This window comes from Pongo abelii, chromosome 20, assembly GCF_028885655.2.
Source record: "Pongo abelii isolate AG06213 chromosome 20, NHGRI_mPonAbe1-v2.0_pri, whole genome shotgun sequence".
NCBI lineage: Eukaryota > Metazoa > Chordata > Mammalia > Primates > Hominidae > Pongo > Pongo abelii.
In genome coordinates this window covers 10199132-10225355 of record NC_072005.2, presented here as the reverse complement: position 1 = coordinate 10225355, position 26224 = coordinate 10199132, and the positions used below count along the sequence as shown (strand labels likewise).

The following is a 26224-nucleotide window of genomic DNA, read 5'->3' as shown; positions in this document are numbered from 1 at the left end:
TTTTACATTTTGAAAATATTAAATGAAAATAAACAAACATGGCATCCAACAGTACCTGAAACTTAGATTTTTTTTTTTTTTTTTAATTGAGGCAGGGTCTTGCTCTGTGGCCCAGGCTGGAGTGCAATGGTGTGATCTCAGCTCACTGCAGCCTCTGCCTCCCGGGTTTAAGCACTTCTCCTGTCTCAGCTTCCCAAGTAGCTGGGATTACAGGTGTGCACCACCACGCCCAGCTAATTTTTTTTTTCCCCCTCGAGGCTGAGTCTTGCTCTGTCGCCCAGGCTGGAGTGCAGTGGCCATGATCTCGGCTCACTGCAACCTCTGCCTCCCGAGTTCAAGCAATTCTCCTACTTCAGTGTCCCGAGTAGCTGGGATTACAGGCGCCCGCCACCAAGCCCAGGTAATTTTTGTATTTTTATTAGAGACTGGGTTTTGCCATGTTGACCAGGCTGGTTTCAAACTCTTGACCTCAAGTGATCCACTTGCCTTAGCCTCCCAAAATGCTGGGATTACAGGTATGATGGTGTCCAGCCGGTTCATTGTTTTTATTTTATTTTATTTTATTTTTGAGACAGAGTCTCGTGCTGTCGCCCAGGCTGGAGTGCAGTGGTGCGAACTTGGCTCACTGCAACCTCCCCCTCCCGGGTTCAAGCGATTCTCCTGCCTTAGCCTCCTGAGTAGCTGGGATTACAGGCATGTGCCACCACGCCTGGCTAACTTTTTCTTATTTTTAGTAGAAACCAGGGTTTACCATTTTGGCCAGGCTGGTGTTGAACTCCTGGACTCAAGTGATCCGCCTGCCTCAGCCCTACAAAGTATTGGGATTACGGGCGTGAGCCACCGTGCCTGGCCGGTTAATTCATTCTTAAGCCTGCGCTCAGATGGCTAGGCTTGCTTCTCCACAATAAGAGTGTTGAATTTTGTCCGGTGTACCCAGCATGGTGCCATTATAACACTGAAATTAGTGATTATTTCAGGGTCTGTTACCAGAGCGTGTCTGCCATATTCACTGTATCTGCAGCTTGGAGCACAGTAGACTCGAATGCTTGCATGCCAGCTCTTCCCCTGTACAGCCTGGATTAACACTGATGCTAGCAGCCTCCTTTGCACAACTGATTAGCGTTCGTAACTACTATAGCTTTCTTACTGCTAGTCATTCTGTGATGGGATTAAGCTAGGTCTTGAACTCCTTAACTCCAGTTCCTTGGCTACTACTGAGTACATACTGAATAAAGCAAAATTGACTTACCTCTTTTGTTTTGCTCCCCTGTGGTAGAATTCTAGGAGTACAGACTGCTGGGGTTCAAATCCCGCCCTACTTGCCGGCTGTATGGCTAAGTTATTGAACTTCTTGGTGCCTTGGTGTTTCATCTATAAAAAGGGGGTGGGGCTGCCTGCTCGACAGGGGTGTTAGGAAGCTGAGCTTATCAGTATAGATGTGTTGAGAGCAGCACCTGTCCAAAGCCCTTCATCACTGGTTATTATGTGGTCCTGTGTGTACAGTGGGGATGCTGTGGGTTTGGTTCCAGACCACTGCAATAAAGTGAATCTAGCAAGAAAGTGAGTCACACACACATTTTGGTTTCCTAGTATGTGTAAAAGTTATTAGACTCGGCCGTGTGCAGTGGCTCATGCCTGTAATCCCAGCACTTTGGGAGGCCAAGACGGGAGGATTGCTTCAGCCAAGGAGTTCAAGACTAGTCTGGGCAACATAGGAAGACCCCCCCATCTCAAAAAAAAAAAAAAGCCAAAAGTGGTGGCATGCACCTGGGGTCCCAGCTACTCGGGAGGCAGAGGTGGGAGGATCACTTGAACCCATGAGGTCGAGGCTGCAGTTTGCCATAATTGTGCCACTGCACTCCAGCCTGGGTGAAGGAGTGAGACTCTGTCTCAAAAAAAAAAAAAAAAAAAAAAAAAATCAGCCGGGCACGGTGGCTCACGCCTGTAATCCCAGCACTTTGGGAGGCCAAGGCGGGCAGATCACGAGGTCAGGAGGTCGAGACCATCCTGGCTAACATGGTGAAACCCCGTCTCTACTAAAAATTCAAAAAATATTAGCCAGGCGTGGTGGCACGCACCTATAGTCCCAGCTCTGTGGGAGGCTGAGGCAGGAAAATTGCTTGAACCTGGGAGGCGGAGGTTGCAGTGAGCCGAGATCGCGCCACTGAACTCCAGCCTGGGCAACAGAGCAAGACTCCGTCTCAAAAAAAAAAAAAAAAAAAAATCATCTGAGTCTTCAGCGAGTCATAATCTTTTTGCAGGTGGAGGGTCTTGCCTCAAACTTGCCGGCTTAAAGGACATACATTTATTACCTTATGCAGGTCAGAAATCTGATGTGGGTCTCACCGGATGAAAATCAAGGTGTAAGCAGGCTGCATTCCTTTCTGGGAGCTCCAGGGGAGAATCTGTTTCCTATTTTGGGGTGTTGGCAGAAGTTGGTAGTTGTAAGACTCAGGTCCCGTTTTTTTCACTGATTCTAAACTGAGGGTCGTTGCCCGTTTCTGGAGGCTGTCTCATCCCCCGGTTCATGCCCCCTTCCTCTACCTTTAAAGTCAGCATTTGCGGGTTGCATCTCTCTCTGACCCGTCCTCCAACGTTGCCCGCTCTCTGCATCTAGAGAGGTTCTGTGCTCTTAAGGGCTGAAGTGATTAGATTGGGCCCACCCCAGATAATCCAGGATAATCTCCCCATCTCAAGGGCTGTATTCTTAGTTACATCTGCAAAATCGCTTTTGCCAAGTAAAGTAATATATTCACAGGTTCCAGGGATTAGGGCATGAACATTTTTCGGTGGGTCCACTCTTTTTGAGATGGAGTCTCGCTCTGTCGCCCAGGCTGGAGTGCAGTGGCATGATCTCGGCTCACTGCAACTTCTGCCTCCTGGGTTCAAATGATTCTTGTGCCTCAGCCTCTTGAGTAGCTGGGATTACAGGCGTGAGCCACCAAGCCCAGTTAATTTTTGTATTTTTAGTAGAGATGGGGTTTTGCCATGTTGCCCAGGCTGGTCTTGAACTCCTTAGCTCGGCTGATCTACCCGCTTCAGCCTCCCAAAGTGCTGGGATTACAGGCATGAGCCACCGCGCCCAGTGGGTCTACTCTTTTGCCTACTGCAGATGCCTTCTTGGGCAGCCCTGCTCCAGCTGCCATGCAGCCAGCCTGAAGAAGCTGGTTTGACAGAGACTTGTAACTTGTCTTGCATGGTCCACTATATTTTATTTTTAGAGACAAGGTCTTGCTCTGTCACCCAGGCTGGCATGCAGCAGCACAATTATAGCTCACTGGGCTCTAGTGATCCTCCTGCCTCAGTCTCCTGAGTAGCTAGGACCACAGGTGCATGCTACCACACCAAGCTAATTACTATTTTTTGTTTAGGCAGGGTCTCTGCTGTGTTGTCCAGGCTGGTCTCGAATTCTTGGGCTCTATTGATCCTCCCGCCTCGGCTTCCCGAGTAGCTAGGCCTATAGGTACATGCTAGCACACCCAGCTAATTACTAATTACTATTTTTTGTAGAGACAGGGTCTCGCTGTGTTGCTCAGGCTGGTCTTGAATTCCTGGGCTCTAGTGATCCTCCTGCCTCAGCCTCCTGAGTAGCTAAGACTATAGGTGCATGCCACCACACCCAGCTAATTACTATTTTTTGTAGAGACAGGGTCTCGCTGTGTTGCCCAGGCTGGTCTCAAATTCCTGGGCTCTAGTGATCCTTCCGCCTCGGCCTCCTGAGCAGCTAGGAGTACAGGTGCATGCTATCATACCCAGCTAATTACTGTTTTCTTGTAGAGACAGGGTCTCACCGTATTGCCCAGGCTGGTCCCAAATTCCTGAGCTCTAGTGATCCTCCCGCCTCTGCCTCCTGAGTAGCTAGGACTATAGGTGCATTCTACCACAGCCAGCTAATTATTCTTTCTTGTAGAGACAGGGTCTCGCTCTGTTGCCCAGGCTAGTCTCGAATTTCTGGGCTCAAGTGATCCTCCTGCCCTGGCTTCCCAAGTGTAGAGATTACAGGCATGAGCCACTGCGCCCAGCCATGGTCTGCTGTATTTCAGACCAGCATTTCTGGCGTAGAGGTGTTAGAGTAATCTAACATTTTATAATTTCTTCCTATCCATTCTATACTAGATACCTCTGCTGGGTTAGTTTTCTTAGCATGGCTCTGATGTCATTGGTTCTACTTCCCCTTGACTGCTTTGGTGGTTTGTTAACTATGGAACAAGATTGATAAGTGGGATGCTTCTGCCCTCCCTCCGACTGTCCCCAGCCACCTCTCTGGAGGTGCCTTTCCCTCCCTGTATGTGGCCATTCTCGCGTTTGTTTCTTGTGTGTTTCCAGAGCCAGGCGCTTCTCAATGGTGCCCCTGTTTGAGCAGCTTCCTGTGCCAGGTTCACACAGAGCTCTCAACTTCTTCCTGAGGCTGTTATACCCTTTCTCTTGGGAAGCCCACGGGCGTGAGCTGTATTTGCCTTATTCCTTTGCGGTTGTTTATATATATCTTTTTTTTTTTTTTTTTTTTTTGAGATGGAGTTTCACTCTTGTTGCCCAGGCTGGAGTGCAATGGCGTGACCTTGGCTCACTGCAGCCTCCACCTCCCGGGTTCAAGCGATTCTCCTGCCTCAGCCTCCTGAGTAGCTGGGATTATAAGCATGTGCCACCATGCCTGGCTAATTCTGGATTTTTAGTAGAGATGGAGTTTCTTCATGTTGGTCAGGCTGGTCTCGAACTCCTGACCTCAGGTGATCCGCCCACGTCGGCCTCCCAAAGTGCTGGGATTACAAGCATGAGCCACTGCACCCGGCCAGCTGGTTATATATATCTTATCTCCCCTCTGCGGAGGGCTCATCTCCAAGGGAAACACTAGGAAAGAATCATAGGGTCTCAGGCTGGGCACTAAGCCGGCATTCTGAGTCCTCTGCTCCGTCCTTCACGGCAGTCTGTGACCCTCCTGGCTTCAGCAGGGGTGATTGGTGTCATCACAGTTTTACCAGGGAAGGGATGTCTCTAAAGTGACCCTCCCGCCAGCTCCTCACTGCCTGCCTGGGATCCCACCTGCCACTCTGGGGCCAGGCAGATTAAATCCAGTCTCTACTGGATGAGATATTCTAGGGGTTTTGAAGGTTTCTCTATTCTCTTTGCCAGGCTAAATATCCCAGTTCATAAGAGGGGCTGAAAGAAAGCAGACCCATTCTGCAAGGACACCTTGGTCTCCACAATCAATTGAGCCTTGTCCTTCACACCCCAGGCAACCTCGGGATCAGGAGACTGGCTGGCTTGGTCGAGGTAGAAGCCATGTCCTTCCAGTTTTCTCAGCGGAATGACTGAGAAGTCAAGTGTAATGCTGTTACCACAGCGTGTGTGCCTCTGGCTGGAAGTACCAGTTTCTGTAGCTCTCCTGACTTAAGGCTCTCCTTGGACCCCAGTTGCTACAAGGGTAGAATGACTTTTGCCTGGAAGAGGTTCCTTGTGCTCCTGGAAATCCTGATGTCAAAGCATCTTTTTTTTTTTTTTTTTTTTTTGAGACAGGGTCTTGCTCTGTTGCCCAGGCTGAACAGGCTAGATTGCAGTGGTACCATCATAACTCACTGCAGCCTCAACCTCCCAGGCTCAAGCAATCCTCCCACCTCAGCCTCCCAAGTAGCTGGTACCACAGGTGCACACTAACCACACCCAGCTAATTTTTACATTTTTTTGTAGAGACGGGATCTCTCAATGTAGCCCAGGCTGGTCTCAAACTCCTGACCTCAAGTGATCCTCCTGCCTTGGCCTCCCAAAGTGCTGGGATTACAGGCATGAGCTACTGCGTCTTGCCTGGCCTTGTAGCACCTTGAGTCCAAGTGATACAGTATATATAATATACAGTCTATATTACCACTGTGTTTGCAGGGTGTTAAGTGTCTCTTCTACAGAAGTCTTTTTTTTTTTTTTTTTTTTGAGACAGAGTTTTGCTCTGTCGCCCAGGCTGGAGTGCAGTGGCATGATCTCGGCTCACTACAAGCTCTGCCTCCTGGGTTCACGCCATTCTTCTGCCTCAGCCTCCTGAGTAGCTGGGACTACAGGTGCCCGCCACCACGCCTGGCTAATTTTTTGTATTTTTAGTAGAGACGGGGTTTCACCATGTTAGCCAGGATGGCCTCGATCTCCTGACCTCATGATCCGCCCGCCTCAGCCTTCCAAAGTGCTGGGATTACAGGCGTGAGCCACCGCGCTGTCCCTACAGAACGGTCTTTCCTAACGATGCAGCAAGTCAGGAAGTCCCTGCCTAGTGACACCTACATCTAATCACTTAGCTCATTGCCTGGAGCAGGGCCTGGCATTCAGCAGGTGCTCAGATGTGAGCAGCGCTGGTGGGGAATCAGGGCCTGCATGATCCAGAGCAGCCGCTGTAAGACATCGGTCCAGCAAAGCATTCCTCATGCTGCTGCCTGCACTTACCCTCTAGGAAGGCCAGCCTGGAGAAGCCACTTCTGCCCTTCGGGCAAATGATAACTGAGCACCTGTCTGTGCAGGTGCTAGGTGGGAAGGTCCAGAGATGGCAGTGGCCTGGTTCCTGCCTGGGGCACCTTCTCTCCACCAACAGATACTTACCCAGCTGGTTAGACCTGTTCTCACCCCACAGTCTGTAGTTAGCACCCAGGCTGGGAACAACAGCCTGTGTTCCTCTCCCTTTCCTTGATACCTTCTCTTCTTGTTCCTTTATTTTTTTCTGAAGAGATAGGATCTCCCTATGTTGTCCAGGCTGGACTCAAACTCCTGGCCACAAGCCATCCTCCCACCGCAGCCTCCTAAGTAGCTGAGGTTACAGGCACGCAGCACCGCAGCACTGCGCCCGGCTATTGTTCTTTTATTTTTTTCCCTCTTTGTCCCTGAAAGAGGCAAGCCACTAATTGTCAGTAATCAAATCAGACCATGATTTCCCAGGCAAACTCCTGGCAGTTCTACATTTAGGAATGACCAGCTAGAGACATCCTGAAGAATGAGTTATTTGGGGAGGTGCCAGCCACCTCCTCTAACTTCACCTCTATCTGCCCTTTGTGTGGGTACCCCTTGCTTCCCTGGATGCTTGACTCCCCCATTTCATCCTCAATAAAATGCCACCACCCCCCGCCAGGCCTTTAGGAACATCAGCTGGCTGTTCCCCACAGTGTCCTGTGGCCCTGGGCTACTCATTCTGACACTGGCCATACTGTGGCACACCTTGTTATGGGCTGTTGTCAGACCCAAATGGAGAAAGACCAGCTGTAGGTCATTTCGCTTATGGATGGCCCCCAACTATATGACCTGCCCCCACTTTCCTGGTATCTTTTTGAGTCAGAGTCTCACTCTGTTGCCTAGATTGGAGTGCAGTGATGCAGTCACGGCTCACTGTGGCCTCGACCTCCCGGGCTCAGGTGATCTTCCATCCTCAGCCTCCCAAGTAACTGGGACCACAAGCACATGCCACCAAACCCAGTTATTTTTATTTTATTTTATTTATTTTTTTTTGAGACAGAGTTTCACTCTTGTTGCCCAGGCTAGAGTGCAATGGCGTGACCGGCTCACTGCAACCTCTGCCTCCCGGGTTCAAGTGATTCTCCTGCCTCAGCCTCCCAAGTTGCTGGTATTACAGCCACCCACCACCACGCCTGGCTAATTTTTGTATTTTTAGTAGAGATGGGGTTTCGCCATGTTGGCCAGGCTGGTCTCAAACCCTTGACCTCAGGTAATCCACCCACCTCGGCCTCCCAAAGTATTGGGATTACAGGCATCAGCCACCATGCCCAGCCACTAATTTTTGTATTTTTGTAGAGACGGGGTTTTGCTATGTTGCTCAGGCTGGTCTGAACACCTGGGCTCAAGTGATCCGCTCGCCTTGGCCTCCCAAAGTGCTGGGATTATAAGCGTGAGCCACCATGCCTGGTCCCTGGTACCTTTTAAAATACACAGACTGGGCATGATGGCTCATGCCTGTAATCCCAGCACTTTGGGAGGCTGAGGCAGGCAGATCACCTGAGGTCGGGAGTTTGAAACCAGCCTGACCAACACGGAGAAACCCTGTCTCTGCTAAAAATATAAAATTAGCTGGGTGTGGTGGTGCATGCCTGTAATCCCAGCTACTGGGGAGGCTGAGCCAGGAGAATTGCTTGAACCTGGGAGGCGGAGGTTGTGGTGAGCTGAGATCGCACCATTGCACTCCAGCCTGGGCAACAAGAGCAAAACCCTATCTCAAAAAAAAAAAAAATATATATATATCTATATATGTATGTGTGTGTATATATATATATATATATATATATATATATATATATATATGCATGCCAGACATGGTGGCTCATGCCTGTAATCCTAGCACTTCAGGAGACTGAGGCAGGCGGATCACTTGAGGTCAGGAATTCAAGACCAGCTTGGCGAACATGGTGAAACCCTGTCTGTACTCAAAATACAAAAAATTAACGAGGCTGGTGGTGCCTATAATCCCAGCTACTCGGGAGGCTGAGGTGAGAGAATCACTTGAACCCAGAAGGTGAGGGTTGCAGTGAGCTGAGATCGCACCGCTGCACTCCAGCCTGGGCAACAGAGCGAGACTCCGTGTCTGTCTGTCTGTCTGTCTGTATAATGTATAGGTATGTGTGTGTATATGTGTGTATATATATACACATATATATATACACATATATACACACATACATATTCTGTTACAGAGCTGCTGTGTGTGTATGTGTGTATATATATATACATACACACATATACATATTCTGTTACAGAGCTGCTATGTAATCTCACAATCATCAGAAAAATGACCCCCAAAAGGGGAACCTTGTTCAGATCAGATGACTTCTTAGCATTAGGCATTCCAGTAGGACACTCTAGACTCTTGCGGGGAGACAAAAGCCAGCTTAGTTTTTTCTAACACTCATACGTTAAACTTGTTTGTGTCCAAAACTTCTTTAGAACTGTGATATTCTTACAGGCAAATGAAGTTGCTTAACAAATGTTTGTATTTTCTCCCCTATTTCTTCCTCCCAGGCTCAAAGATTTGGAAAGAGACAGCTTAACAGAAAAGGTAATCTCCACCTTAAAATTTTTCTTATTACCAAATCTGACTGACACACTTTGTGGCTCATAAAAAGAAGTTTGTTTTCTTTAAATGGATTTTGCATTTTTTCCCATGAAGTTTCAAAGATAATTGGGATATTCTTGTTAAATGTCAGCACTAATTTGCTGCTAATAGTTGGGTGGTGGTGGTGTTTTTTTTTTTTTTTTTTTGAGACAGAGTCTCACTCTGTCGCCCAGGCTAGAGTGCAATGGCACGATCTCGGCTCACTGTGACCTCTGCCTCCCAGATTCAAGCTGTTCTCCTGCCTCGGCCTCCCGAGTAGCTGGGACTACAGGCACGCACCACCATGCCCAGCTAATTTTTATATTATTAGTAGAGATGGGGTTTCACCATGTTGGCCAGACTGGTCTTGAACTCCTGCTCGTGATCTGCCCACCTTGGCCTCCCAAAGTGCTGGAATTACAGGCGTGAGCCACCATGCCTGGCCCAGGTTTTTTTTTTTTTTAACCCAATCTCAGTTCCTAAACAATCTACTCTGGATTGTAACTTGTCCTGGTAACACTGTTTTATTGTGTTTTTGTTATTGTTTTGAGATAGGGTCTCATTCTGTAGCCCAGGCTGGAGTGCAATGGCACAATTTTGGCTCACTGCAACCTTCGCCTCCCAGGCTCAAGTGATTTTCCCACTCAGCCTCCCAAGTAGCTCTAACTACAGGCTCAAGCCACCATGCCCAGCTAATTTTAAAATATTTTTTGTAAAGATGGGATTTCGTCATGTCGCCCCAGGCTGGTTTTGAACTCTGGGGCTCAAAGCAATCCACTTGCCTCGGCCTCCCAAAGTGCTGGGATTACAGGTGTGAGCTACTGTGCCTGGCCGATACTTTACAGAAGCACGGTATTGTTCTTATAAACCATGATATGTCTCCATCTCACCTCCAACTTTCCCATTTTTCAGCACTTTGGAGACAGGAGTGAAGTGATCCTAATGGAAATTCCCTGAACACAGTTCATGACTGTTTAGTGTTTTGGCCGAGACAGCATTGCCTGCCATTCAGTCATTGTGATGTGATCAGGCAGCTCAATAATTTGTGTATTAGTCTATTAGTGAATAGCTTGGGAATGTGGGGACTGCTAAACCTATATCCTTCCCTTAGGAATGTGTGAAGGAGAAATTGAATCTCTTGCACGAATTTCTGCAAACAGAAATAAAGAATCAGTTATGTGACTTGGAAACCAAATTACGTAAAGAAGAATTATCCGAGGTAAGTCAGTTCTCAGCATCCCAGCCTCTAGAAAAATGTCTCCTCCTAGTAACTTGTCTGTGACCAGGGAGGCAGCAAGATCCCCAGCTGTTCTCATTGCCTGATGATGATGATGATGATGATGATGATGAAGATGAAGGAAACACATGTGTTTCCTTGTTCTCTGACACTTGTTTACATTCACTGCTACTTAAATTATCCTTTCCTGCTGTAGGAGGGCTACCTGGCTAAAGTCAAATCCCTTTTAAATAAAGATTTGTCCTTGGAGAATGGTGCTCATGCTTGCAACCGGGAAGTGAATGGACGTCTAGAAAACGGGAACAAAGCAAGAAGTGAAGTCCGTAGAGTGGGAATGGCAGATGCCAACAGCCCCCCCAAGCCCCTTTCCAAACCTCGCACGCCCAGGAGGAGCAAGTCCGATGGAGAGGCTAAGCGTAAGAGCAGATGATTCCTTTTATTTTTAATTGTTTTTGAGATGGAGTCTCACTGTGTTGCCCAGGCTGGAGCACAGTGGTGTAACCTCGGCTCACTGTAACCTTTGCCTCCCAGGTTCAAGGGATCCTCCTGCCTCAGCCTCCCAAGTAACTGGGATTAGAGGCATGTGCCACCACACCCAGCTAATTTTTGTATTTAGTAGAGATGGGGTCTTACCATGTTGGCCAGGCTGGTCCGGAACTCCTGACCTCAAGTAATCCGCCTGCCTTGGCCTCCCAAAGTGCTGGGATTACAGGCGTAAGCCACCACGCCTGGCCCCGCTTGACTTTCTTACTTTCTTTCTTTCTTTTTTTTTATGACAGAATCTTGCTCTATCGCCCAGGCTAGAGTGCAATGGCGCGATCTTGGCTCACTGCAACCTCTGCCTCCCAGTTTCAAGTGATTCTCCTGCCTCAGCCTCCCAAGTAGCTAGTATTATAGGCGGGCACCACCATGCCCAGCTAATTTTTGTATTTTTAGTAGAGATGGGGTTTCACCATGTTGGCCAGACTGGTCTGGAACTCCTGACCTGAAGTGGTCCTCCTGCCTTAGCTTCCCAAAGTGCTGGGATTACAGGTGTGAGCCACCATGCCTGGCCCCACTTGGCTCATTTTCAACCTAGAAGGAGGCTTTGGTAGCATATAAGGGGGCAGTTAAACTTGGACCCCAGGTCAGTGTTTCCAGGTTCCTTTCTGTTGTACGCATCCTCGCTAGTAATTACTGGACATTTCCTAACTAGCTTAGATGTGTATGTCTTTAAATTTTGTCTTAGCTGGGGGTGCGGTGGCTCATGCCTGTAATTCCTGCACTTTGGGTGGCCAAGGTGGCTGGATCATCTGAGGTCAGGAGTTCGAGACCACCCTGCCCAACATGGTAAAACCCTGTCTCTACTGAAAATACAAAAAATTTGCCAGACGGGGTGGCGGGCGCCTGTAATTCCAGCCTGGGCAACAAGAGTGAGACACTGTCTCCAAAAAAAAAAATTTTTTTGTTTTTGACCAAGTTGCAGCATTAGATCCCAAAACATGGCTACATGTGTGACAGGTTGCAGATGACAAGTGCTACAAATACTTACTCCTTCTAAGACCTTATATGCCTGGTTAAACTGAACATTTATTCTCAGACTCTTGCCCAGTTTTAGGCAAAGGAACTCTTTTGGAATTTTTTTTTTTTTTTTTTTTTTTTGAGACGGAGTCTCGCTGTCTCCCAGGCTGAAGTGCAGTGGTGCAATCTCGGCTCACTGCAAGCTCTGTCTCCCGGGTTCACGCCATTCTTTTGCCTCAGCCTCCCGAGTAGCTGGGACTACAGGCGCCCGCCACCACGCCCGGCTAATTTTTTTTGTATTTTTTAGTAGAGACGGGATTTCACCATGTTAGCCAGGATGGTTTCGATCTCCTGACCTCATGATCCGCCTGCCTCGGCCTCCCAAAGTGCTGGGATTACAGGCATGAGCCACTGCGCCCAGCCTCTTCTGGAATTTTTTAAAAAACAAACAATAGGCTAGTACTTGAGCTCAGGTCTGGTTCTTAGCTACTTCAGTTTTATTTTATTTTATTTTATTTTTATTATTTTTGAGACAGAATCTCACTCTGTCGCCCAGTGGCACGATCTCGGCTCACTGCAAGCTCCACCTCCCAGGTTCATGCCATTCTCCTGCCTCAGCCTCCCAAGTAGCTGGGACTACAGGCGTCTGCCACCACGCCTGGATAATTTTTTATATTTTTAGTAGGATGGGGTTTCACTGTGTTAGCCAGGATGGTCTCAATATCCCGACCTCATGATCCACCTGCCTCGGCCTCCCAAAGTGTTGGGATTACAGGCGTGAGCCACCATGCCCAGCCTTATTTTATTTTCTTTTAATTTTTATTTTATTTTTTGAGATGGAGGCATGCGCCACCACGCCCAGTTAATTTTTGTATTTTTAGTAGAGACAGGGTTTCACCACGTTGGCCAAGGTGGTCTTGAACTCCTGACCTCAGGTGATCCACCTGCTTTGGCCTCTGAAAGTGTTGAGGTTACAGGTGTAAGCCACCTCACCCGGCCCTTTATTTTATTTTATTTTATTTTTTATTTTTTGAGATGGAGTCTCACTCTGTGGCCAGGCTGGAGTGCAGTGGCACAATCTCGGCTCACCACAACCTCCACCTCCTGGGTTCAAGTGATTCTTTTGCCTCAGCCTCCCGAGGAGCTGGGACTACTGGCATGTGCCACCACGCCCAGCTAATTTTTGTATTTTTAATAGAGACGGGGTTTCACCATGTTGGCCAGGATGGTCTCGATCTCTTGACCTTGTGATCTGCCCGTCTTGCCTCCCAAAGTGCTGGGATTACAGGCATGAGCCACGGCACCTGGCCTATTTCTTTTTTTTTTTTTTTTTTTTTTTTTAAGAGACAGGGTCTTGCTCTGTCGCCAAGGCTGTGTACAGTGGCGCGATCTTGGCTCACGGCAACCCCCATCTCCCGGGTTCAAGTGATTCTTGTGCCTCAGCCTCTTGAATAGCTGGGATTATAGGTGTGTACCACCACACCCAGCTAATTTTTTTGTATTTTTAGTAGAGATGGGGTTTTGCCATGTTGTCCAGGCTGTTCTTGAATACCTGAGCTTGGATTATTTTCCCACCCCAGCCTCTCAAAGTTTTGGGATTATAGATGTGAGCCACTGTGCCTGGCCCACTTCATCTTTTGATATTTTAACAAGAGGCTCTGTTTCCTGGCCTTCTTTAGCATTTGGCCCCTCAAATAACTGACATGATATGGCTCAACAAACTGGCAGGTGCTAACTGCCAACATTAGCAAGCTGGTTATTGACTAGAATAAAAATGCAAAGATACTTAGTCCTTAGAACCTGGCTTCCTGCAATAGCTTAGTAATGTTGAACTGCATTATTGCTGTTGGCTTTCTATTCATAGTGGCTTTTTTTTTTTCTTTTTAATGCTTTTTTTTCTTTAAACAGCTGAACCTTCACCTAGCCCCAGGATTACAAGGAAAAGCACCAGGCAAACCACCATCACAACTCATTTTGCAAAGGGGTCAGTATACGATAAATTGGCTGCTACCTTTTTTAGGGGCCGGCTGTTTTGGGATGGAATTGGTAGGGCGTCACGTGGCAATTCTGTCTTCCATGTTGTATAGGTTTTCATCTTGCGGTTCTGTTCTCTAGACATTTATGAATAGCATTTCTGAAAACGTTACTGTTTTTACTCATATAGGAAAGTTCAGATGTACACAAAATCATGAGTTTTGTATAATGAACCCTGAAATACCCATCATCTAGTGCCAACAGTTATCAAGTTACAGCCGTTGTTTCATCTATACCCCCATATTGTGTATCCCTGCCCCACCTGGATTATTTTGTCCATAAATAGTTTAGTATATTTCTAGACAATGAGATCTCTTTTGACAACTTTTTTTTTAATTACTCATATTTTACAATAATTGCTAACATTTAGCAGTATTTTTTTTTTGAGACAGTGTCTGGCTCTGTCACCCAGGCTGGAGTGCAGTGGCACGATCTCGGCTCACTGCAACCTCCGCCTCCCGGGTTCAAGTGATTCTCCTGCCTCGGTCTCCTGAGTAGCTGGGATTACAGGCGCATGCCACCACGCCTGGCTAATTTTTGTATTTTTAGTAGAGGTGGGGTTTCACTATGTTGGCCAGACTGGTCTCAAACTCCTGACCTCAGGTGATCTGCCCACTTCGACCTCCCAAAGTGCTGGGGTTACAGGCGTGAGCCACCGTGCCCAGCCAAAACAGTCTTTTTAACAAACCAAAGTATAATACTGTTCTGATGTCTTTATAAAAATGTAAGAATTCTCTACTATCAGATATATAGTTGGTATTTACATTTTTCCCTTTGTGGTGAACAAGCCGTGTGGCAAACAGACAGCGTTTGGTTGACTTGTTCCTTAAAGTTATAGATTCCTTCCCTCCTATTTTACTTAAAATTCCTCACAGATTTTAAATTCCTTCATCTCTTATCTTCTTGCCGTTTACTTGAAGAAATTCATTTGTCCAGTAGTTCCTAGATTGGGCCGATTGCATCCTTGTGGTGTTCCACAGGTCCCCTTGTCTTCTGTTCCCTATAAACTGATAGGATTACAGGACTGATCAGATTCCAGCTTTTTATTTTTTTAGACTGGCTTTTTTTTTTTTTTTTTTTTTTTGATACGGAGTCTTGCTCTGTCGCCCAGGCTGGAGTGCAGTGGCATGATTTCGGCTCACTGCAACTTCCACCTCCCAGGTTCAAGTGATTCTCCTGCCTCAGCCTCCTGAGTAGCTGGGATTACAAGTGCCCGCCACAACCCCTGGCTAATGTTTGTATTTTTGGTAGAGACAGGGTTTTACCATGTTGGCCAGGCTGGTCTGAAACTCCTGAACTCAGGTGATCCTCATGCCTTGGCCTCCCAAAGTGCTGGGATTACAGGCATGAGCCACTGCACCTGGTCTGAGGCTGACTTTATGGATGGTGCTGTGTCCCTCCATCAGAAAGGTGTGTGACGTCTCTTCTCTGACACTAGCAGCTGTTGATCGGTGTTTAGACCTGTGATTTCTTAGGACTTACAAGATGGCAAGACAGCATTCTAAACCCGTCATTCAGAGAAACATTAAACCTGAAGCCTCTTTCAACATCCTGGTGAATGAGGGTCCACTTCAGGCCAGCTGGAGGCCTAGGGTCTTGTTCCACTAATGGTTGGCCTCACTGTGTGTGACAGCCCTGCCAAACGGAAACCTCAGGAAGAGTCTGAAAGAGCCAAATCGGATGAGTCCATCAAGGAAGAAGACAAAGACCAGGTAGGGCCGGTGCTTTCATTTCCTGACTCTACCTTAACTTGGTGTATTTGATGATTGTGACTTCATATGTGTTCTGTCCAAGTAAATAAAAACCCTGTCTAGGGCTCTATTTAGGGCTCTCCAGAGAGACAGGACCAATAGAATGTATATGTGTGTATACAGCTATAGGTACATATATACATATGCACGTGTATGTATATATAATTTGTTTTATTTTTTTCTTTTTTTATGGGTACATAGTTGGAATATATATTTATGGGGAGAGACTTTATTTTGAGAAATTGGCTCACAAGATTGTGAAAGCTGGCAAATTTGAAATCTGCAGGGCAGGCTGGAGGTCCAGGGGAGAAATGACGTCATAGCTCAAGTGACAAGGCAGTCTTATATACATACATGTTATATATGTGTGTGTGTGTGTGTATGTATGTATGTGTGTATGTATTTAGACTTTTTTTTTTTGGAGACAGGGTTTTGCTCTTGTCGCCCAGGCTGGAGTGCAATGGCGTGATCTTGGTTCACTGCAACCTCAGCCTCCTGGGTTCAAGTGATTCTCCTGCCTCAGCCTCCTGAGTAGCTGGGACTACAGGCGCGTGCCACCACGCCCGGCTAATTTTTGTATTTTAGTAGAGATGGAGTTTTACCATGTTGCCCAGGCTGGTCTCGAACTCCTTGAGCTTAGGCGATCCGCCCCCCTCGGCCTCCCAAAGTGCCGGGATTATAGGTGTGAGCTGCCGTGCCCAGCCAATTTGGTTCTTTTTTTTTTTTTTTTTTTTTGTTTAAGGTTTTTTTAGATGGAGTCTCACTCTTTCGCTCAGGATGGAGTGCAGTGGCATGATCTCAGCTCACTGCAACCTCCGCCTCCTGGGTTCAAGTGACTCTCCATCCTCAGCTTCCTGAGTAGCTGAGACTACAAGGCATGTGCCATCATACCCAGCTAATTTTTATATTTTTAGTAGAGATGGGATTTCACCGTGTTGGCCAGGCTGGTCTTGAACTCTGACCTCAAGTGATCCGCCCGCCTCAGCCTCCCTAAGTGTTGGGATTACAGTTCTGTCTTTTTTCTTTTCTTTTCTTTTTTTTTTTTTTTTTTGAGACAGGTCTCATTCTGTCACCAGGCTGGGGTGCAGTGGCGCAGTCATGGCTTACTGCAGCCTCAACCTCCTGGGCTTAAGCGATCCTCCCACCTCACCCTCCCAAGCAGCTGGGACTACAGGCGCATGCCAATCAGCTAATTTTTGTATTTTTTGTAGAGATGAGGTTTCCCATGTTGCCCAGACTGGTCTCTAACAAATAAATTAAACAAATTCCTGACACAAGATGGAGAATCTTTGATTCTCTTACGTAGTATCACTAGGTGATCTCTAGTGATGGGCAGTGTGCCTGCCTACTTCTCGGACCTGCCTTTATTTTGGGGTTGGTGGGGATTAATACCAGAGTAAGAGTTTCCCAGATCTTCTCCCCCAAACCCAGGCCCCTTCCTCTCCCACTCTTGCTCTAACCATGTCAAATGTGTTAATATTTCAACTCACACTTTTGGTGTTGATCTTCCCTTGAAACCAGTATTCTAATCTTTTTTGTTCTTCCTCCCTTCCCTCCACACAGGATGAGAAGAGACGTAGAGTTACATCCAAAGAACGGTAAGAATAGTTACTAGACCTTTCTTTTTGTTCTACGAGTTGTGTAATCTTGATCACAAAACTTTTTCAGAAAGTTTAAGGCCAGGCACGGTGACTCATGCCTGTAATCTCAGCACTTTGGGAGGCCAAGACGGGCGAATCACTTGAGGTCAGGAGTTCAAGACCAGCCTGACCAACCTGGTGAAACCCTGTCTCTACTAAAAATTCAAAACTTAGCTGGGCGTGGTGGCACGTGCATTTAATCCCAGCTACTCAGGAGGCTGAGTCAGAAGGATTGCTTGAACCCAGGAGGTAGAGGCTGCAGTGATCTGAGATCATTCCACTGTACTCCAGCCTGAGTGACAGAGCAAGACTCCGTCTCAAAAAAAAAAAAAAAAAAATGTTTAGAAAGAAGAACTTTATCGTGAGTTTCCATGGCAACCATATCGTTATGAAGGATCTGAATTTGGGGTCAGATCATTAGCGTTTAGATTCAAGTAGAATTCTCCTCTTTTCTTGGAAGGAATGAATTGAGGGCAGCTGGCATTCGAACCAGATGTAAAAGTCATATCAAATACTAAATGTTAAATGAGTATGTGTCTGTCAGGGCTCCTGAGATAATGAAGATTGCTTTTGGGGGAAAGAGGAGCTTTATGAAAACTGCTTCTTTGGGGAAGCTCCTGGCACTCACACTTGGGGTCTGTGTTATTTTGCTTGACAGAGTTGCTAGACCACTTCCTGCAGAAGAACCTGAAAGAGCAAAACCAGGAACACGCACTGAAAAGGAAGAAGAAAGAGATGAAAAAGTAAACCTCTATCACCTCTAAGTTTGTTAATTCTCCCTTAATCCTATATGGTCCCAATTTCCTTCCAGGACGTGGGGACAGGGGGTGGGGAACGTGGAAGAACAAGATGGGTTTTGCCAGTGATCGAAATGCCTTTGACTTTGGCTAAACACCTTTCAAACTTGTTTTTTCGTGGTCTCTACATGGAAGGTGGGTTATGAGGTTGTGATAGTGAGGACCCTTGCTACTTATTTGTGATATTTTATTTTATTTATTTAATTAATTAATTTATTTTTGAGACAGTCTCCCACTCTGTCACCCAGGCTGGAATGAGTACAGAGGTGCGATCTCGGCTCGTTGAAACCTCTGCTTCCCAGGTTCAAGTGATTCTCGTGTCCCAGCCTCCTGAGTCACTGGGACTACAGGCGCTCGCCGCCGTACTCGGCTAATTTTAGTGGAGATGGGGTTTCACTGTGTTGGCCAGGCTGGTCTTGAACTCCTGACCTCGAATGATCCACCTGCCTCAGCCACCAAAGTGCTGGGATTACAGGCATGAGCCACACCGGCCAACCTATGCCACTTAATCAACTAGTCACAGAGCTTCAGTTTGTCACTTCGCCTTCTTGCTTCTCTGGCTGATGAGATCTTTGTGAATATCTAATTTTCAGACGTGGGAGGTGCTAAAACTTTTTTTTTTTTTTTTTTTTTGAGACGGAGTCTTGCTCTGTTGCCCAGGCTGGAATGCAGTGGTGTGATCTTGTCTCACCGCAACCTCCGCCTCCCGGGTTCTTGTGCCTCAGCCTCCTGAGTAGCTGGGATTACAGGTGCCTGCCACCACACCCAGCTAATTTTGTATTTTTAGTAAAGATGGGGTTTCTTCATGTTGATCAGGCTGGTCTTGAACTCCCAACCTCAGGTGATCCACCTGCCTTGGCCTCCCAAAGTGTTGGGATTATAGGCGTGAGCCACCACACCCGGCCTAAAATACTTTTCAAACTTATTTTCTTGTAGTTCTGTACATGGAAGGTGGGTTATAAGGTTGTCATAGTGAGCATCTTTGCTACTTATTTGTGGTATTTATTTAATGTAATTTAATTTATTTTTTTTTTTGAGACAGTCTCCTGCTCTGTCACCCAGGCTGGAGTGCAAAGGTGCAATCTTGGCTCATTGCAACCTCTGCCTCCCAGGTTCAAATAATTCTCATGTCCCAGCCTCCCGAGTAGCTGGGGCTACAGGTGCCTGCCACCACACCTGGCTAATTTTTGTGTTTTTATTTATTTATTTATTTATTTTGAGACGGAGTCTCGCTCTGTCGCCCAGGCTGAAGTGCAGTGGCTCGATCTCCGCTCACTGCAAGCTCCACCTCCTGGGTTCGCGCCATTCTCCTGCCTCAGCCTCCCGAGTAGCTGGGACCACAAGCGCCTGCCACCATGCCCGGCTAATTTTTTGTATTTTTAGTAGAGACGGGGTTTCACCATGTTAGCCAGGATGGTCTTGATCTCCTGACCTCGTGATCCGCCCGTCTCGGCCTCCCACAGTGCTGGGATTACAGGCGTGAACCACCGCGCCTAGCCAATTTTTGTGTTTTTAGTAGAGACGGGATTTTACCATGTTGTCCAGGCTGGTCTCAAACTCCTGACCTCGAACGGTCCACCTGCCTCAGCCAGCAAAGTGCTGGGATTACAGGCATGAGCCACCACACCGGCCAACCTATGCTACTTAAATCAACTAGTCAGAGTTTCAGTCTGTCACCTCACCCACCTTCTCTGGCTGACGAGATCTTGGTGAAGATCTCATTTTCAAATGTAGGAGGTGCTAAAATTCTTTAGCATCATCCAGACATAAAGTTGCATTCTCCTCTGTGAAGTCAGACCAGCTCTTTCCCCAGTCCCTCATCTTCTTTGTAAAATCTGAGTCTAAGGTTCTATGCAATACAGATGTTGGGTCCTGTTTTTTCTCTGTTTGTTTTGTGTTTTAATAAGATGACTGAGGGCCGGGCGTGGTGGCTTATGCCTGTAATTCTAGCATTTTGGGAGGCCAAGGTGGGTGGATTGCTTGAGCTCAGGAGTTCGGGGCCAGCCTGGGCAATGTAGTGAGACCCCATCTCTGCAAAAAATGCAAAAATCAGCTGGATGTGGTGGAGCTTGTAACAGGCAGTGTGCCTGTAGTTCCAGCTTCTCAGGAGGCTGAGGCAGGAAGATCACTTGAGCTCAGGAGGCTGAGGATACAGTGAGCCATGATTGTCCCACTGCAATCCAGCCTGGATGACAAAGTGAGACTGGTCTTAAAACAAGATGAGTAGAAGTTTCTTACCAACTTAGGTAGGTGACGAGTGCCTTACTTGGGAGCTTAGTAAGGGATGGCTGTCCATTGGGGAATCAACTAAAATGTACAATAATTTTTTTTTGTTTTTTGAGACGGAGTTTTGTTCTAGTTGCCCAGGCTGCAGTGCAGTGGTGCGATCTCGGCTCACTGCAACCTCTGTCTCCTGGGTTCAAATGAATTCTTCTGCCTCAGCCTCCCGAGTAGCTGGGATTACAGGCTTCCGCTACCACGCCCAGCTAATTAATTTTTTGTACTTTTAGTAGAGACAGGGTTTCACCATGTTGGCCAGGCTGGTCTCGAACTCCTGACCTCAGGTAATCCACCCGCCTGAGCCTCCCAAGGTGCTGGGATTACAGGCGTGAGCCACCGCACCCGGCCGCTGTACAATAATTTTTGAACCATTCGGTACTCGAGGTTGGTCCTTCTTTCTTTCTTTTTTTTTTTTTTTTTTTGTTGAGATGGAATTTTGCTCTTTCGCTCAGGCTAGAGTGAAGTAGCGCAATCTTAGCTCACTACAACCTCCACCCCCTGGGTTCCAGCGATTCTCCTGCCTCAGCCTCTCCAGTAGCTGGGATTATAGGCGCCCGCCACCCCGTCCGCCTAATTTTTGTATTTTTAGTAGAGACGGGGTTTTGCCATGTTGGCCAGGCTGGTCTGGAACTCCTGACCTCAGGTGATCCACCCACCTCAGCCTCCCAAAGTCCAGGACCACTGGGGGGAACCACCACGCCCGGCCGAGGTTGGCCTTTCATTGATCACCTTTCCTACCCTGATCCTAGTTAAATTAGACAGCACTTGCAGTCAGTGCATACCTCGAATGTGTTTCAGAACAAGCAGTCCTAACGGGCTAGTTCAACCACCACCCTCCAAAGAAGGAACCTGGGGCAAGATCGAAATCCCTCACCTGTAAGCATACTCTCAGGATTTCTTCTTGTAGTAGGAAGATTTGCAAAGTGTTTTTTTTATTTTTATTTTTATTTGAGACGGAGTCTCGCTCTGTCGCCCAGGCTGGAGTGCAGTGGTGCGATCTCCGCTCACTTCAAGCTCCGCCTCCCGGCTTCACGCCATTCTCCTGCCTCAGCCTCCCGAGTAGCTGGGACTACAGGCGCCTGCCACCACGCCCGGCTGATTTTTTTTGTGTTTTTAGTAGAGATGGGATTATTTATTTATTTACTTATTTATTTTCTGAGACGGAGTCTCGCTCTTGTCGCCCAGGCTGGAGTGCAGTGGTGCGATCTAGGCTCACTGCAAGCTCCGCCTCCTGAGTTCACGCCATTCTCCTGCCTCCGCCTCCCGAGTAGCTGGGACTACAGGCGCCCGCCAACACGCCCGGCTAATTTTTTTTTTTTTTTTTTTTTTTTTGTATTTTTAGTAGACGGGGTTTCACTGTGTTAGCCAGGATGGTCTGGATCTCCTGACCTCGTGATCCGCCCATCTCGGCCTCCCAAAGTGCTGGGATTACAGTAGTGAGCCACCGTGCCCGGCTGCAAAGTGTTTCTTAATGTCGCCGACCTTTGCGATCTCTTCACAGACTACCACGTGTGGAGTTTCTGAGGGTTGGATTTGACCTGCCTGATTCTCTGGCAAGATGTGTCTGGTTCTTTAAATGCAGCCTCAGGCTGGGCATGGTGGCTCATGCCTGTAATGCCAGCACTTTGGGAGACCAAGGCAGATGGATCACTTGAATTCAAGACCAGTCTGGCCAACATGATGAAACCCCGTCTCTACTAAAAATACAAAAATTAGCTGGTCATGGGGGTGTGTGCCTGTAAACCCAACTACTTGGGAGGCTGAAGCAGGAGAATTGCATGAACCTGGGAGTTGGAGGTTACAGTGAGCCAAGATTACACCACTGCACTCCAGCCTGGGTAACAGAGTGAGACTCCGTCTCATAAATAAATAAATGAATAAATGCAGTCTCAGAGGATGTGTTGTTGTGTCTCGGTTGGAGCTACTTTTCAGATTGGGCCATCCTATTTCATTCCTTTATATCGGAAGTAGAGATTTATAATAAAGTTACTTTCTGTGAGGCTATCAACACTTACTGATGACAAGTAGTAGAGGAATTTTGAAGTAAAAATACTTAAACTGCAGTGTTGTATTATCTCCTTTCTAAGAGTTTCATTTCCTGTCTACTTACCCCACTGAAGAAGAAAAGAAAATTGCTGTCTTGAACACCTGGCACAAGTGATCCTCCCACCTCAGCCTTCCAAAGTTCTGAGATTACAGGCATGAGCTACCGTGCCCACTGGCAGACAGTCTTTACTCCCACCACTGGACTCTAGGATCAGTTCAGGTGTTTTATTTCCATAGGACACTTTAATAGAAAGATCCAAACCAAATGGAAAAAATTAACTTGTCTTTTTTCCCTGCAACTTAGGAAGAAAAGAGACTCCGAAGTCAAACCAAAGAACCGTAAGTGCAGCGAACCTGCCTTTGTGCTTTGTTGTGAAACTGAATTGCTAACATAAGTGTCCTGGTAAAATAACGGGTTGGTATGGAACAGTGGGCACTAATCATATGTCTCTTATGTGGGCAAGTTCTGCTTGTGAAAGGTGAGACCACCCTGAAGTGAAGGCTGAAGTTAACTTTTTTAACTTTAATTTAATTTAATTTAATTTTGAGACGGAGTCTTGCTCTGTCACCCAGGCTGGAGTGCAGTGGTGCAGTCCCGGCTCGCTGCAACCCACACCTCCCAGGCTCAAGCGATTCTCCTGTCTCAGCCTCCCGAGTAGCTGGGAGTATGGGCGTGTACCGCCATGCCCAGCTAATTTTTGTATTTTCAGTAGAGACAGGGTTTCACCATATTGGTCAGGCTGGTCTTGAACTCCTGACCTCACGTGACCCACCTGCCTTAGCCTCCCAAAGTGCTGGGATTACAGGGTGAAGTTAGCTTTGATTTCTCCTCCCAACCCCAGGGCCCTTCTCAGGGTTGGTCACACAGCTGTGTGTCATGTGGTAGTGAAAGGCCGTCGAGTGAGCAGCTGTCACTTACCTTTCACTGTGAAAATGCTGTGTGACAAATGACTCCAAGGCCAGAGGCCTAGAACAGTGAGCATTTTTCAAGCTCACTTGTCTACAGCTTGGTGGCTGTCAGCTGATCTTGAGCTGGCTTAGTGGGGACGGCTGGGCTGACCCAGCTCTGCCTCCACAATTTGGCCAGCCTGGGTACACACTTGTGGCTGTGCCAGACCACAAGGGCAGAAATGAAAAGTAGCACTTTTTCAAACCTCTGTTGAAAAAAGTTGGGCCAGGTGCAGTAGCTCGCGCCTATAATCTCAGCACTTTGAGAGGCTGAGGCGGGTGGATCACTTGAGGTCAGGAGTTCAAGATCAGCCTGACCAACATGGTAAAACTCCGTCTCTAATAAAAATACAAAAAATTAGCTGGGCGTGGTGGTGCATGCCTGTGGTCCCAGCTACTTGGGAGACTGAGGCAGGAGAATCACTTGAACCCAGGAGGCGGAGGTTGCAGTGAGCCGAGATCACATCACTGCACTCCAGGCTAGGTGACAGAGCGAGACTCTGCCTCAAGAAAAAAAAAAAAAGGAAAAAAGAAAAAGAAAACAATTAGCTGAAGAAGCAAATGTTGAGACTGAACCTGAATCCAGAGGGGGGCAGAATACCCCACCTGAGCAGCAGGGCCCTGGCAGAGAGGGAGGTGAAGACTTGGACCCCTGTGTGCAGTCAGCTGTCCATGGTCACTGACTGACGCCGATCGCACATCAGCCCAGCTCTCAACCTAGGCAGGCCAGACATGGGTCTTCCTCCACCGCAGGCTGGATTCCCATCAGGCCACAGAAATCATGGCGTCCCTTTGTCTGCTTTTTGTATTAAACCACTGGCATCTCTGACCAACATTCAGATGGGGTATTGATGGTGTTCCTGAAGAACTTGAGTTCTGGAGTAGTAAATGCCCTCTGGGCTTCCTGCAGTGAAGACAGGAGAGGCAGCCTGTCCTCTGAACCTGGGGAGGAGCTTGTGTCAGCCCTTAGGAGCTGTTGGCCCCGGTGCAGGGCCCCCCTGAGCTGACCAGCCTGTGTGTGTGTTGTCTTCTGTGACAGAACACCCAAACAAAAACTGAAGGAGGAGCCGGACAGAGAAGCCAGGGCAGGCGTGCACGCTGATGAGGACGAAGACGGAGACGAGAAAGTAAAGGCGGGTTATTTGTTTCTGAACTCCCCCTTATTCTTCTGCACCTGTTTGCTTGGGCAGGAGCGTGCAGGGTGGGGCTCTGGGTTCAAGTCCAGCCCCATCCACCCAGGCTCCCCGGGGCCGTCCAGACTCTGGGAAGGTCACCTTTTCCTCCTCTTGGGGGCCGGGATTTGTGGCTGGATGCCTGTGCTCGATGCCTAGTGAACACTCAGTTGTCCTCTGTCTTTCACACTAGAGAGGGTCTGTGTGCGCCTGGGCTGAGATGTGCGTGAAGCATCCTGTCCTGAGGCCTCACTGCTGAGAAGCCTTGACACATAGTCAGTTCCGACGCACATGTCAGCCACACCTTGATTCTTTCCCAGCCTCCTGCGTTCTTCTGAGTCTAGCTCTCCCCCTGCCAGCCTCCCCAGTCTAGTTTAGCCAAGTGCATGCGTTTAAACCCTAAAGCATCATGTGGAACACTGCTGGGCCTCTGTCAAAGTACAGGATGGCCAGGTTGCCTGCAGGCCCTTCTGCATGAACTCTAGGGAAGGGAGTTAGGTCATCGGTGGGGGGCGGCGGGTCCCTATCTAAGAGACGCTGAAGACCCCAAGAGGGTCTCTGGGTTTCCGCCTGTTACAGTCTAGAGAGTGGAGCCCAAGGTCACGGGCTTGTTGGGTAACAAGCACCCTCACTTCTGACCTGGTCGCCAATGGGCTTCCATCCTCACCCCATAGCGGGGGAGCCTTTGGTATTGCCTCCAGCCTCCCATCCCTCACCTCTTCTGTCCAAATGTTGGTCACCTTACTGTCAGCACTCCTTCAGACTGGAGTAGTCACATTACTCCCTGCCCTCTATTGGAAACTGGCAGGGGCCTGAGCTCACACTGCCAGCACTTTTGCCTCACGGTAGAAAGGGATGTGAGGGCTGGGCATGGTGGCTCACTACTGTAATCCCAGCACTTTGGGAGGCTGAGGTGGGTGGATCACTTGAGGTCAGGAGTTTGAGACCAGCCAGGCCAACATGGTGAAATCCCGTGTCACCTAAAAATACAAAAATTAGCCGGGCATGGTGGCATGTGCCTCTAATCCCAGCTACTTGGGAGGCTGAGGTAGGAGAATCACTTGAACCCAGGAGGCAGAGGTTGCAGTGAGCCAAGATTATGCCGCTGCACTCCATCCTGGGCAACAGAGCGAGACTCTGTCTCAAAAAAATGTATAGTAATAATAATAAAAGCAGTGCCCGGAGAACAAGGATTGTTGGCTGCTCAGGGTCTTGCTCTGTCACCCAGGCTGGAATGCAGTGGTGCAATCACGGTTTACTGCAGCCTCGACCTCCCAGGCTCAGGTGATCTTCCCACCTCAGCCTCCCAAGTAGCTGGGACTATAGGCAGGCACCACCATGTCCAGCTAATTTTTTAAAAAATTTTTTTGTAGAGATAGGGTTTTGCCATGTTGCCCAAGCTGGTCTCAGTCAAACTCCTGGACTCGGGTTATCCACCTATCTCAGTCCCCCATAGTGGCAGAGTGGTAGGATTACAGGCACGAACCATTGCATTCAGTTTGTTTGGTTCGTTCTTTTTTTTTTTTTTTAAGACAGTCTCCCTCTGTCATGCAATGGTGTGATCTCGAGTCACTGCAGCCTCCACCTCCCAGGTTCAAGTGATTCTCCTGTCTCAACCTCCTGAGTAGCTGGGATTATAGGCGTGTGCTACTATGCCTAGCTAATTTTTATATTTTTAGTAGAGACAGGGATTCACCATGTTGGCCAGGGTGTCTCTAACTCCTGATCTCAAACAATCCACCTGCCTCAGCC

The 26224-nt window shown here is 47.9% G+C and overlaps 1 protein-coding gene across 12 annotated transcripts in view; it reads left to right on the top strand.

Moving 5' to 3' along the window:
• The window catches only part of DNMT1 (DNA methyltransferase 1), a 73939-nt gene that overhangs the window by 3978 nt on the left and 43737 nt on the right, over nucleotides 1–26224 (top strand). For 8 of the 12 annotated variants that reach the window (XM_054539629.2, XM_054539626.2, XM_054539631.2 and 5 more), the window contains exons 2-10: nucleotides 8995–9031; nucleotides 10179–10286; nucleotides 10501–10720; nucleotides 13713–13788; nucleotides 15472–15550; nucleotides 17153–17187; nucleotides 17888–17972; nucleotides 22657–22691; nucleotides 24340–24433. In XM_054539629.2, coding sequence (XP_054395604.2) covers nucleotides 8995–9031; nucleotides 10179–10286; nucleotides 10501–10720; nucleotides 13713–13788; nucleotides 15472–15550; nucleotides 17153–17187; nucleotides 17888–17972; nucleotides 22657–22691; nucleotides 24340–24433 — 769 coding nt within the window. The remainder of the gene's footprint in view (nucleotides 1–8994; nucleotides 9032–10178; nucleotides 10287–10500; nucleotides 10721–13712; nucleotides 13789–15471; nucleotides 15551–17152; nucleotides 17188–17887; nucleotides 17973–22656; nucleotides 22692–24339; nucleotides 24434–26224) is intronic. The other 4 variants (XM_054539630.2, XM_054539627.2, XM_024237973.3 and 1 more) reach the window with 1 other exon arrangement.